This window comes from Miniopterus natalensis, chromosome 2, assembly GCF_054644295.1.
Source record: "Miniopterus natalensis isolate mMinNat1 chromosome 2, mMinNat1.hap1, whole genome shotgun sequence".
NCBI lineage: Eukaryota > Metazoa > Chordata > Mammalia > Chiroptera > Miniopteridae > Miniopterus > Miniopterus natalensis.
This window is the reverse complement of record NC_142082.1, coordinates 176629845-176643197: the sequence shown is the minus strand read 5'-3', so window position 1 is coordinate 176643197 and position 13353 is coordinate 176629845. Positions and strand designations below refer to the sequence as shown.

The window sequence follows — 13353 nt, the reverse complement described above, 5'->3', positions numbered from 1 at the left end:
CCACAGTTGTTTAATACTTATTCACCTTACTAACTATAGATAAGTTTATTTACAGACCCTAGGAAATTGGAGGATGTGTTACAAGAAGAAAAACAGGGCTATAAAAAGAAATACATTTTGCCCAGCCAGGCGTGGCTCAGTAGTTGAGCATTGACCTAGGATCTAGGTGATCGGGGTTCGATTCCCAGTCAGGGCACATGCCCAGGTTGTAGGCTTGATCCCCAGTTGGGGGCGTGCAGGGGGCGGCGGATCGGTGGCCCTCTCATCATTGATGTTTCTATCTCTTTCTCTCCCTCTCCTTTCCTCTCTCTGAAATAAATAAAGATATATTAAAAAAAGAAAAAAAAAGAAAATGGGCAACAAAAAAAAAAAAAGAAAAAGAAGTACATTTTGAAAACAGACCAAGGACCGGACACACTTTGATTTGGTTGTTGTGCCCGGACCCTGACCCCCTCCGGGATTTTGCCTCAGGAATGTTGACCATTCTCCAGTCCCAGGAATTGACTGAGTTGTTTGTAACATCATAGAAGATTAGCCACCTGGTTATCGGACTTTGAGCAGGACTCCTGAAGGCCAGATTGCAGACCCTCCCCTCCCCTTTCTCTGTTAGTCTTGTAGCTCACAGCTGCACATAGCTATCTTCTCCTCCATTGGCATATAGTCAGCTAACTGGGGAGGGAAGCCAGAGTAGAACTTCCAGGGTGACTGACTGCTCTTCCCATACTGCCGGCATTATTGGAATAAACGCTCATATATGATTCAACCCTGTCTCTGCTTAATTTGGCTCAAGTAATGACAAGTGGCCTCAGACCCACTGTGTCCAGTTTCACTAAGTGCTGGGCTTTACAGTTTTTCAAAGTGTTGCCTTATTTGACACTTAGGATTCCATAAATACTAGAACTTGGTATCATTATTATTTCCCATTTCTATATGAGGAAACTGAGATTCAGAGTGATCAGGGGCCTGTCCAAGGTCACAGAGCACATGTACAACCTGCTAGGCCTGCACTGAAGCCTTCCCACTGACTAGAGTGTTCAGGCACCTTCCTGTACCCCCTCCCTCCTCCATTGCTCCACCCCCACCCCACCCCCAGGCTCCGAGGCGCTACATGACGAGGCATGTGGAATTGCCAGCTTGCTCTTGGTCTGTTCTCTAATCCACAGCTCTCATGCTGGAAAACTTGGAGTAGCAACAGAATCAGCAAGAGCAGGGAGACCAGGTTGGGAGGAGTGGAGGAGGTTAGGGCCCCCACCCTGCTCCTCCACCCCAACCTGCCCCAGTGATCTGAAGAAGAAGCCTCAAGGCCTGATCACCCGGCTGAAGATGGCAGCTGCAGAAGAGAGAGAGCAGCAGCAGAGGTGAGGTGGGCTCCCCAAGAGAGGAGCAGTTACAGAATTCAGAGACACTAACTCAAGGATGAGATTCCCCGCTCGTGTCCCCTACCCGTCCCCACCCTGATGACATGGCTCCAATGTGGGAAGGAGAATGTTGAGCCTTAACCCCCAACCCCACCCCGGATCCCCTGAATGTCTGATGTCCTGGTGCTGGCCACAGCCACCCATGAAAGCACAAGGGGGGGCGCTGGACCTCATCCCACAGTCCAAAGAGGCTTCATCCAATGGCCTTATGAACCTCCCTCCTAAGTAGCTACTGCCCTGGGTGCAGTTTCACATCTGGGTGGTTATTTGTGAATACACCAAACCCACCTCAGGCCTGCAAATGCCATGAGCACAGGGACCATCTCTAGTTACACTCACAGGGTGAGCCCAGGCCCCAAATCTCAGCAAAGGAAAGGCCACAAGGGGCTGAGGGAGGAGGCTGAGGGAACAGCTGTGCCTGCTCCCCAATACTTAAAATTCTCTGATAATGGAGAGAGAAGAGGTGACTTGTGTCTGCATGCTTCTCAGACACATCCTGACACACTGGAAGGTACTTGAAGATGGGTTTAGGAAGAAAAGATGACACATGCCACACACACCCCAAAAAAGTCCAGGTGATCCAAGCAACCTCAACCTCTTCCTAGGCTGGCACTGTTTTAAGGTATCAAGCCGCCTCCCTGGTTTGCTTTCAGAGGTAAATACACTGGGAACCGCTAATTTGGTTCTGCCTTTAGCACACCTGCCTTTAGCACACCTGATCTTCACAGTAATCGTTTTCATTGGCTCGGCCACAAGCTAATGGGGACCTCTGCTTGCTTGCAGATTAGCATTTTTTTTACTGTGAGATTTCTTTTACTGTACAGCAAAATCAGAGATGTTACAGCCAGTCGTAAATTAATCTCCAAGACCTCTGTGAGAGGCAGCCTCTCCCCCCACTTTCCCCCCCCTCCTCCCTCCCCCAGGAGTGATCTGTCTTGGAGGAGACAACGCCTCACAATGGACAGGAAATGAACTAAGAATCTGGAAACCTGGGACACTGGTTCCAACTCTGCCGTGTCACCTGGGGCAAGGCTGTGTCTCGCTCTGGGCTTCATTTCCCCATCTGTAAAATATGAAAGTTGAACCAACTTCTTCCTAAGGTCAAGGTGTGGCAGGGGTGGGAAGAAGGTGGAATTTGACAGCTCTCCGACTTGAGGTGAAATCCCCACTCTGCCATTTATTGTCTTATGACTCTAGGTAAGTTACTAAATGTCTCACAGCTTCAGATTCTTCTGATGTAAAATGGGGGTGATAATACCTAACTGGCCTTCCCACGGTCACCCTTACCTTCCTGTATGCTCTGCACTGCAGCCTACAACGAGCTTTTTAGAACACAAATCAATCATATCACCTCCCTCCTTAAAACCTTTCAAAGGCTCTCCAGTGTTCTTGGGAAAAGACAAAATCCTGAATCTGGCAGATGCTTGGCCCAACTCTACCCATTCCCCTCACTTCATTTTCCCATTGTAGCCGCACTGGCCACTCTCCTCCTCGTCATGCTCCCTTCTGCCACGGGCCCTTTGCACATTCTATTTGCATTCATGAAGTATTCTCTTCTACCTTTTTAACCAAATGAGCCAAGCTTCAACTCACTCAAGCCTCACTTCTTTAGGGAAGCCTTCCCTTTCTCCTGACTACATCAAGAGCTTTAGTAAAGACTCTTACAACCCCATGCATCTCTCCTCTATAGCAGCTGTCACAGTTGTAAATTTATATCTGCATGATTATTTGATGAAAAAACTTAGTGCACCACAGGCCTGCAATCTCCAGGAAGGCAGGGACTGTGTTGCTTAAACGAACACAGTACCTATAGTAAAGGTCATAATGAATATAATAAAAGCCAACAACGCCTACATTTATTAAGCAATTTCTACATGTCAGGCACTTCCCAACAGCCCTATGAATTCAGTTTTATTATTATTCTCACTTAACAAAGGAGAAGACTGAGTACAGAGAGGTTAGGTAACTTGCCCAATGCCAGGTTTTACACAGTGAGTAAGTGGTCAAACCCTAGGACTCATTTCTGGCAGCTGGAGCCTTTCACTCAATAAATGGAGCAGAGAGCCTCCCTCCCCTGCTATCAACTGGACTCAACATAAATGGGAAAACAACTTTGATTGTGTGCAGCCCTAAGATGTTAGGGTTTATCCGATACAACAGTGAGCACTACCCTAACTAATAAAGTAATTGGTACCATAAGTGCTGAACTATGAAGCACTGGCTTAGAAGTCAGATAGCGGGTTATGATATTAGAGACTGGAAAGCTGGAGACCATGTTATGCAGTGGTCACATTTTTGGTTAAACTATAATCTATGAAAATTTAGAAGGCAGAACTCATGCCTACTGAGCCTGTAAACTCTAAAGAAAGAGACCTGAAAAAATAATGGTAATAGGGTTCACTGACTGTTCCCGGCTGAGTTTAGCATGGTACTCGGGGAAGAGGGGAACTCAGGCATGAATTAGCCAGTTTGCAAGTAAAACTGGAAAGGAATAGTGGAGAGGTAAAAAAGACAGCTCTTTCTAGACCTCAAACAATCAGAGAAAAGGCTGAGAAGACTTTAAAGTGAAATATCAGACTCAGGATATAAGCTTCCCACCTAAGCCCGATGGCCTCAAGGTAGCTCCAGTAAGTTGGGAGAGAAAGAGGCATGGAGTTAGGAAAGCAAAGAAATCGTGTAGGCTTTGGGGTAAGGTCTAGGAGGCAACTCTGGGTGTGGCTCTTGGCACTAGTCATCATAGAGAAGATTCTAAGTTGTAAGAATTGCACTGGCAAATCTATAAGCCTGGGTTTTAAGTCTTTTACAGTTGGAGCATTAAAACTTGGGCCTCTAAAGTTCAAGGGCAGGATCTATGTTACAAAAGATTTAGAGCCTCAAGGAGAACACAATCCCCAAAATCCACTGCAGGTGTGGCCAAGAAGAACAATGGACAAAGAAAATCCTCCCACAGGACACAGCCAGGAGCGTGGAGAGCAGGGAACCAGGAACTTCCTCAGAGGGGGTAAGCAAGGAACCCTGTCCACCTCCAGGGCCCACAGTGCTTCACCCACACAGCCTGCATGGCAAGATTCATAACTATTAAGGGCTAGTGACTTCTATGTGTCTTCCACTATTGCCTTTTCCTAATGGGTCATCCTCCAACATGGTATAGGGGCACAAGTGACAGATAATGTGTCTCTTTTGGCTCATGGGTCCCTGGACCATGAGGAGCCACACCCAACCCAATAGATAGGACAGAGATTCACCCAATGATCCTGAACTTTAAGTTGGAAGCAGTGATTGGACACAATGTGTTTGCCTTTCCCTCTTTTTGAGAAAGGCAAACATGTGTTGTGTGTAAGAAGAAGGATGCGTACAGATGTTTGGTGCCAGGGAACCAATGAGACAGCTGGCCAATGATATATGGGCACCAGTGATGAGGTCCCTTGCAGGCTCAGCCCATAATGCCTTTCTTAAGATTCCCCAGACTCTCCTTCTTGCTCTACCTGCCATCTGGATGAACGTCCAAGGAAGGCCCTGAAGAAAAGGTGTTGACAATAAAGAAGGCAGACTCTCCATTCGTCTTGTTACCTAAATGAACCCCCTGCCTCTTCCCACTCTACCCCTCTGCCAATCTGACTTAAGTGAGTCATAAATGACCTTCTATTGTATTAAGCTCCTGAAATTTTGGGGTTGTCTTTTATAATAGCTAATGTAACTGTAATGATTATAATATATAGCGTTCTTAAAACAGTGCCTGGCACATAATAAGCACTATACAAGTGCAGTTATTATTATTATAATACCCATTTTACAGATAGGGAAACTGCAAGTTATGCTGTGTCCACCTCCAAGGCCGATGACTATTTTATACTTACCTCTCAGTAGCTGATAATCAAAACCATTTTATAGGTGAGTTTGGTGCCTGGCTCACGGTCACAAATAGCAGACCCAGAATTAGAGGCCTCCTCTTACTCGAAGGCCTTCAGGAAGCTCACTCCGGACTCCAGGTCTCCAGGTTGGTCCCCCATTGTTTTATTTGGTTGTTATTTCTCTTTTATGTTTCAAGAAACCCGACTTGCAAATGTCCCAGGACTGAACTGGCAAGTCTGCATAGAAAACCAAACAACCCTCCACTGACCCAAATTCCAAGTTTTAATTTACACTCAGCCAGTTAATTAAAAACGTGCTCTGCGAGCATAGCCACTGCTGTGGCTGGCTCATGAGACAGCTCTTGCTGTTCTTTGTAAGAAGCAAGGTTTCTTCTGTGACATTTCTGTCCATCACAGCGACGATGCACCACAGAACAGCACAACCAGTTCAGGGACAGGAAAACTGCCGAATAAGAATTTAGTGCAGAACCAGAATCTATGGGGCAATAGTAAAACAAAAGACCTGAAAATCACCCAACCCACCAAGCAAGTGTTGGAGAGATGAGGCTCATGTTAATTAATGTTTATAAAATGATTGGGGATCCCTGAAATGAAAGAGACTATTCAAAATCCCCAAAGCATTGTTATTATCAGCAGCCTGAATAATGTTTTTTTTAAAGGAAGTCATTATTATAGAGTACCTACTATGTGGCAGGGGTGTTCACATTCTTGATCTGATTTAATACTTTTAATCGCCCTATGTGGGAGGTTTGCGTTTTCTTCCTTTTTATGGCATTTATTTATTTACTTATTTATTATTTTTGGTAATCCTCTCTGTAGAGATGAGAAAACCAAATTCAGCAAAATTAAGTCACTTTTTTCTTCTTCTTTCTTTTAAACATGTTTTTATTGATTTCAGAGAGAGGAAAGGAGAGGGAAAGAGAGGTAGAAACATCAATGATGAGAGTCACTGATCAGCTGCCTCCTGCACACCCCCCCACTGGGGATGGAGCCTAAAACCCCAGAATGTGCCCTGACCTAGAATCAACCGTGACCTCCTGGTTCATCAGTCAACACTCAACCACTGAGCCATGCCAGCCAGGCGAAACTAAGTCACTTTTTATAAAGTGGCAGAGCTGAAATTCAAGGCCAGGGTCTCTCCCTTTCATCACACCACACAGCCTCTTCCAGTCTTCCCTTCAGATTCTTTCTGCATTTAAAACAAAAGTTCATTCAACGATGCCTAAGGCTTTTCTTTTTTTGTATGTCTTTTTTTACTGAAGTATATTTTGCAATGCAGTGAAATGCACATATCTAAAATTTACAAGGCAAATGCATTTGGACAAAACCATGTACCTCTGAACCCACGCTCCTATTCACATAAGGGGCATTTCTAACACCCCAGAGAGTTCCTTGGTGCCCTTTCATTAACGATGCCTTTAAAAAAAAAAAAAAACAACAAATAAAATGAGCTACTTTCCTTTGACCAAAACAATCTTTTTGCAACTTAGGCAGTGGGGCTGTGCCCATGGGGTCAATCCCTGAAGTGGGAACTCTGAATTATTTGATGGGGGATCCAGTTAAAATTCTGCACCCTGCTGGCTCTATCCACACTGACCACACTGGGACTAGTTAATCTGGATGAGACAGAAATAAGAGATACGATTATGTCTGGATTTTGGCCTCTATCATGTGCCAGGCACCAGACTCTAATACCCTTATATACATAATCTCATTTAGTCCTTATCATTGTTATTTTCATGTTACAGCTGAGGACACTGAGGCTCAGAGAGGCTAAATAACATATCTAAGAACACACAGCTAGAAAACTGCAGCCTTGGAATTCAAATCCAAGAGGTCTGACTTCAGAAGCCTTTACAGATGGTGATTGCAGATGTTGATGGGCAAATTTTAAATCCCAAAGATTTAATGGGCCAGTTATATCCACTCAACAAACAGTACTCAGTACCTATAAGTGCTAGCTGTCGTGCTGAGATATGGAAGGAGAAACAGATGAGTAAGACACAAGTTTGCACAGAAGGTGCCACAGTACAATGGGGGAACACTTAAAAGCGAGTCAGGATTCTCAAGGACTAGGGAAAGGGCTGTGAAGGCGCCAGCCAGGTATGGGAAGTGGGGGAGGGGTTTCAGCAAGGAGGCCCTCACAGAGATGCCTGAAAGATCATTCCTGAGCCCAGTCTTCAAGGGTGAGCGGGACCGGGCCAGCTCACAAGTGGTTTAAGGTAACAAGACTAGCACATACACCAGCATGATGAAACACTTCTGTCCGCTCCTCATTTAGCTTTAGCAAAATCAATCAAGCCAAATTCCAAAAGCCCAGAGAAATGCAACACTCACTGGGTTCCCTAGCTCTTCAAAACGACTAAAAAATCAACATTAAAAACCAGCCCTCAAGAGCAAACCAATCACCACAAACCTCATACCCTAAGCTCTTGCCTGTGATGTTTTGAGAGCGACCAAGCCCTTACTTAGAGCCAATTATCTTTCATTTTCTCAGTTGAGTTCCATGTGACTAGTTTCATGATTCCTCAGGCTTTGGCAGAAAATTGGAAGGGTGGACAGGTGCAGAGATAGCAAGAAGAAGGGGCAACCAAGGTAGAAAAAAAGACTTGAAAAGATGAGTCAAGAAACTCACAAATCAATAGCTTCTTTCAGGGCATCATTGCATAATATAATACAATAGCTTGCTCAACTCAACAGGCATCTAAGAAGCTCCAACTGTGTACTAGGCCCTCTCTTAGGCTTGGCAGGAAATGTGAAAATGTAAGATCTGGTACTGCCCAGTTCAGTTTGGTAGGAACAAAAGGTGTATAAATTGAGACAGGAAGAACATCGTCAGGCTGTGAAGGGTCTCTTCAACTGTGTCTGTAATGAAGGGCAGGAAGGGTGGCCTGAAGGCAGAGAATTCATCTGTCACTAAAGAGCAAGACACTTAAGCAAGATACTTAAGTTCCCCATGCCTCAGTTTCCTCTTCTGTATAATGGGGATAATAGCAGTACCTTTTCAAGACAGTGTTGAAGATCAGATGGGTCAACATACAGAGTGATGCTGGATGCCTGTTAGCTGTTATTGCCTCTGTACCTCACTACTTCTTCAGTCCTTAGATTCAGAATTGCTCAATAAATATTGCTGAACAAATGAATTCACAAATGAATGGATAAGTGATGCTACTGAGTTAAAGGGGAAAAACTGATTACGTAAGGCATGAGCCCTTTCATAAGCCCTGCAGATCATGGAAAGACTGCCATGCAAAATAGTTTAAGAAATAGATGTGATGTTTAATGTATGTTTCAAATACCTAAGAAATTAATTGCTCATTCCTTAACTCTTCTGCATAAATGACCTGCCATCTTAAACAAGCCCAGAAAAAAGAGGTCACAATGAAATTAGAGTATATCTCAGACTAAGAGATGGCTGAAGGGGCCCTGAAACCCAGGAGTTAAGCTGTGTGGGAAACCCTGTGATGGCAGCAAACCCCAACCACCACACACTCACCCTGCCCAAAACCAATGCTGTGGGCTTCTCCTTCCTTAAACTATACTTACTCCCAAAAGGATAAACACAAACACTGTCTTTAGAAGATGTTCAAGATCATAAAAGAAAAACCAGCTTGAAAAAATAGGAGAGGCTACTAACACAAACAGATGGAGCTACAAGAGGACCTGGGGGTGTCTTACAGATCTCCACCCTTATTTTACAGATGTGGACACTGAGGCCCAGAAAAGGAAAGCCAGTCACCCAAGGTCATAACTTCAAAAGAATGGCAGACAGAAGTGGAGCAGGGTGCCCAGATTCCCAAGCTGGAGCTTTCTAAGGGGACTGCTCCTTACTGCCAAAGGAAAGGAGGGGAAAAGAGGAGGTTCCAGCTCCAGCTGGGTATAAGGGCTGGGGTAAGGGGGGAACAGTAAGTAGCAAAGAACGATTGTGATGGGCAAGGTGAGAACAAGGGCGATGGGTACACGTAGTGGGAAGAAAATTCAGCCCTTCTGCGCTTTTTGTGGGGCTAGGGTTCCAAACAAAGAGCAATCCAGTCCAGTCCAAGCTCCTGGGTTTTGCAGGTGTATCCAACCGCTTCTACAGAAGCACAAAGACCAACGTCTTCTCCCAGGTGTTCCATCTGGGTCAGGATTTCTCGTGGGTGGGTGGCGGGAGCATCGAAGATACCCAATCTTTAAGGTTTGAGCCCTCGACTGGCTGCAGAGGGGGCAGGGCTCGGGCTAAGAGATTGCGAGGAGTCTCGGGGATCGACGCGGAAGTCTCGACCCCGCCCTCCCCACCCCTGCTTTGCTCCTTCCTTCCCCTCCCCTAACGATGAGATGATCGAAGCCAGGTGAAGGGACTGCGAGCTGGAGGGTCGGTTTCGGAAGGGCTTCTGCCGGAGCCTCTCGCCCCGCGCGCCTGCTCGCTCCTGCGCGCACTCACAGGCACAGTCAACACACCCACGACTGCCGCGCACACGCTCACGCGCACACAGAGACTCACAAACACGCATACATTCGCATGTACACGTTTGGTACCCCGAGAGGCCAGGCAGCACCCGCCTCACATCTCCAGCCCCCAGGAAATGGACAGGCAGCAACATGAACGAAAACTGCCCAGAAAGACTGCATTTGGGCTCCAACCCCGCAACCTCCGGCCAAACCGCCGAATATAAAACAAAGTTTTATTTCGCTTTTAGACTCTCCAGTTACACTTCTACCATTTCCTGTGGAAAACTGAAGCTTTGAAGTGTTTAGCTCCGGCTTTCACAGACAGGCAGGGCCGCCAGCTCGAGCTCTCGAAAACAGGAGCCCCCCGGCCCCACCCCCTCCGCCGCCAAAACTGCGGGTTCAATCCCACCCAGTTCCTGCATCCAAAACCGGGCTGCGGAGGAACGACGGAACCTGCTGAAAACCACGCCCTAAACTGACAAGCCCCTCCAGAACCCCGCCCCACTCCCATCCTGCCCGGGTCCCTGGAGGTGCTCCTCAAGCCGACGGGTAACAGCTGCAGCTCCCTGCAAAAGCGGCCAGAGCTGGGAGGTGGGAATTGGGGAAGGGGGTGTCCAGTGCGCAGAGCCCACTAGTTGTGCGCTCTGGCCCTCAAAAACTGCCACGGAAAAACTTGGGACCTATAAGACTCCCCGCTCCACCCCCTCACCTCGCACACCTCTCCCCCGCTGTCTCTAAGACAAGCGAGCTCTCAAACGTTCTGCCTTTACGGCCGCGGGGCCTCTCCACCCCGGCGCGGACAGTGTTCCTAAGGGCGCAGGCGAAGTACATGAACCGGACGGCGGAGGAAAGAATGCGCCTCCTCGAGAATTCCAGGGAGGGAAACTCGTGCGCCAGAGAATTTGGCATCTTCAAGGTCAAAAAAACAGGGCTCTGGCAGAAATGTGTACTAGGCGCAAATGGTCGCAAACCTGTCCCCCAAAAGGGTGTTGGGTTCTTCCCACAGCATGCAGGAGGCAGCCGCCGCCGCGCCCCGCAGTGGGGGCGGAACCGCGAGCTCTTGGACTTGGGACGTTAGGGGCCTGAGCACAGGAGGGAACCCGGGAGTTTCCGGCCACCTCCAGCTCGGAGGTCCCCTAAGAAGCTTGGGACCGCAGCGGGTGGCCCGAACGACTCGGGAGGGGAGCACGAGGCAAACTTGCCACGAGACTTGGCCACGCTGAGCGGCACTCTCACGGCCACTTACCGCTGGCGTTCTTCCCGCAGATGAGGTGCTGGTAGGGCTGCAGGAGCCCCCAGATCTCGGCGTCGTTGTTGACCGTGTGCTCCAGCGTCTCCACGGTGAACTTGGGCGCCTCGTGCAGCGTGTGGTGGTGGTGGTGGTGGTGGTTGGCGACCGCGGCCGGTGGGGCTGCCGCGGCTGTGGCAGTGGCGGCCGGCGGGGCGCAACAGCTGCTGCCCCCGCTGGCGCTGCTGGCTGCGCTGCAGGCGCCGCCGCTCGCCGCTCCCCCTCCGGGTGCCTCCCGCTCCTTATCCGCCGCCGGAGCCGCGTTGGGGCCCGAGCCAGGGCCTGGGCCGGAGCTGGAACCCGAGCTGGGGCCGCTGCAACTCCGGGGCAACCCGGAGGCCACGACCCGCGCGTAGATGTCCCGGAAGAGGCTCTCCATGCAGGCCGTCAGGTAGATGGCGGCGTGCTCGTGGATGCGCAGCGCCACGCGGCTGTCCACCATCCAGCGGTACACGCGGCCCACGGAGAAGGTGAGGCCGCAGCGCGCTGACTTGCCACGGCCCAGGCGGTCGCCGCCGGCACTGCTCATGTTGTAGAGGGACAGCGCGGCCAGCGCGGCGGCCGTGCAGTGCGCCGCCAGGCCCCAGGACAGCACTATCTCCATGGCGCTCTGGATCTCGTACTTGGTGCACTTAGCGAAGCGCAGGCTCAGGCGCTGCGCCTCTTTGGCGATGCGTACAAGCGCCCGGCTCACCAGCATCGACAGCTTGGCCAGCGCGTCTTTGGGCAGGCCACCTGGGGCCGCCGGGCCTGCCCGGGGGTCCCGGGAGCGCAGCAGCAGCGCCTCCAGCTCCTGGAGGGTCCAGGGGACCTCGTCGAGGTCCGGCAGCAGCCGCGAGCAGTGCTGGCCCGCGCAGTCCAGCCCTTCGGAGTCTTCCACCAGGGCAGTGTTGACGGTGTCAAAGCTGTTGTGCCGGCTGTGCATGGAGTCAGCTAGAGGCGGCCAGCAGCTCCCGCCATACGGGGACGCCGGGTGCGAGTCGGAACAGCACAGGGACAAGTTGGAGGAGCGCACCGAGTCCGCCGCTCCACCATAACCCGAGTCCAGCGTCAGATCCTCCAGCGTTCGGACTATGGGCTTCTTACCTCTCCTTGCCATCGCTGCGCCACTTCATGCTGCGGCCGCCGGAGAACCGAGAGGAAGGAGCAGCGAGAGGCAGCCGGCGCCGGGGCGCGGGGAGAGCCGAGTCCGCCGCGACTCCGCTCACTTTTCCACCAGCCGCTACTACCAAGTGTTACTACTTTCCGCTGCCTCCCCGAGCCGCCGCCGCTGGAATACACAGGGCAGACTCCGGAGTCATCTTCCAGAGCCCGGGCCGGAGCTGGGGCGCGCTGAGGAGCGGGCCAGGCCGGGAGGCAAGCTCACACCCAGACTCGCCCCTTTCTTCCAAAATAAAATAAAAAGTATCTGATCCTCTCCTTCCTGGGCCCGGCTGGGTGCACAAGCCGCCGGGCGCCGGCCTCAGTGTTCGTAAGACGGAAATCGCTTCAGATGCCGCCGCCGCAGCAGCAGCTCTGCTGGCAGCTGGCTCCAGGCTCCGGGCTCCCGGTTCCCAGATTCCCGCACGGGGTTCTCTCGGCGCCCGCCCCGCACTGAAGTGCAGCAGAGACCGCGGCAGCAGCAAACCCTGCCAAACCCCGCAAAACCCTGGGCAGCCCGCGGGGCGGGCGTATGTAAAACAGGACCCGAGGAGAACCAATGGGATCAGAGGATGCTAATTACCTCGCTGCCTTTCTTTTTTTTTCTTTTTTTTTCTTTTTTTTTTTTTTTTTAATTCCTCAGCTCCGCGCAACCCAGCCACTCACACACGCCCCCAGGCTGTAATCTAGGCTGCAGGAAGTGGGGAGCAGCGGCCTGGGAATTTGGGGGGGGGGCTGTGCGAGCGTAGGGACGCATAAGTCCCTGCTGCTGTCCCTGCCCCTCAGGCTCCAGCTGTGGTAGCGGAGCGGGAAGGCGGTGGGTTGGGCAGGTGAGTCCCCCCACCGAGGTATGCTCCCCTTAGATGTTTCTCCGTGTCTGCCGGGGTCGCTCTGCCTGCCGCCGCGTTTCGGATTTCACTTCCTTTTTTCTGTACTACACGAAGCGTGCTTTTTCTCTCCACAATCCCTCACCTCTGGGTACCCAAACCAATGAATGAGGCCCTCTTCAGCCCGTTTGCCCCAGTGTGGAGGAAAATAAGACACCACGCGAGCTGAGGGTCCAGAGAGATGACAGCCTGGAAGGCCGAAGCGCTGGACACTGGCCGCCGCCACCAGGGCGCGGTAGCTGGGTTCCTTTCAGTAGCCGAGAAGGCCCTGCGCCCGTCCTTCAACGCCCGGCTGCGCTGGAGGGACAGCTCGTGTC

General features: G+C 50.6%; 1 protein-coding gene across 1 annotated transcript in view; it reads right to left on the bottom strand.

Annotated features, from left to right (window-relative positions):
• The window catches only part of ABTB3 (ankyrin repeat and BTB domain containing 3), a 246484-nt gene extending 233916 nt beyond the window's left edge, over positions 1-12568 (bottom strand). The window contains exon 1 of the mRNA XM_087814880.1: positions 10968-12568. Coding sequence (XP_087671006.1) covers positions 10968-12108 — 1141 coding nt within the window. The 5' untranslated portion in view covers positions 12109-12568. The remainder of the gene's footprint in view (positions 1-10967) is intronic.
• Positions 12569-13353: the final 785 nt, after the last annotated feature.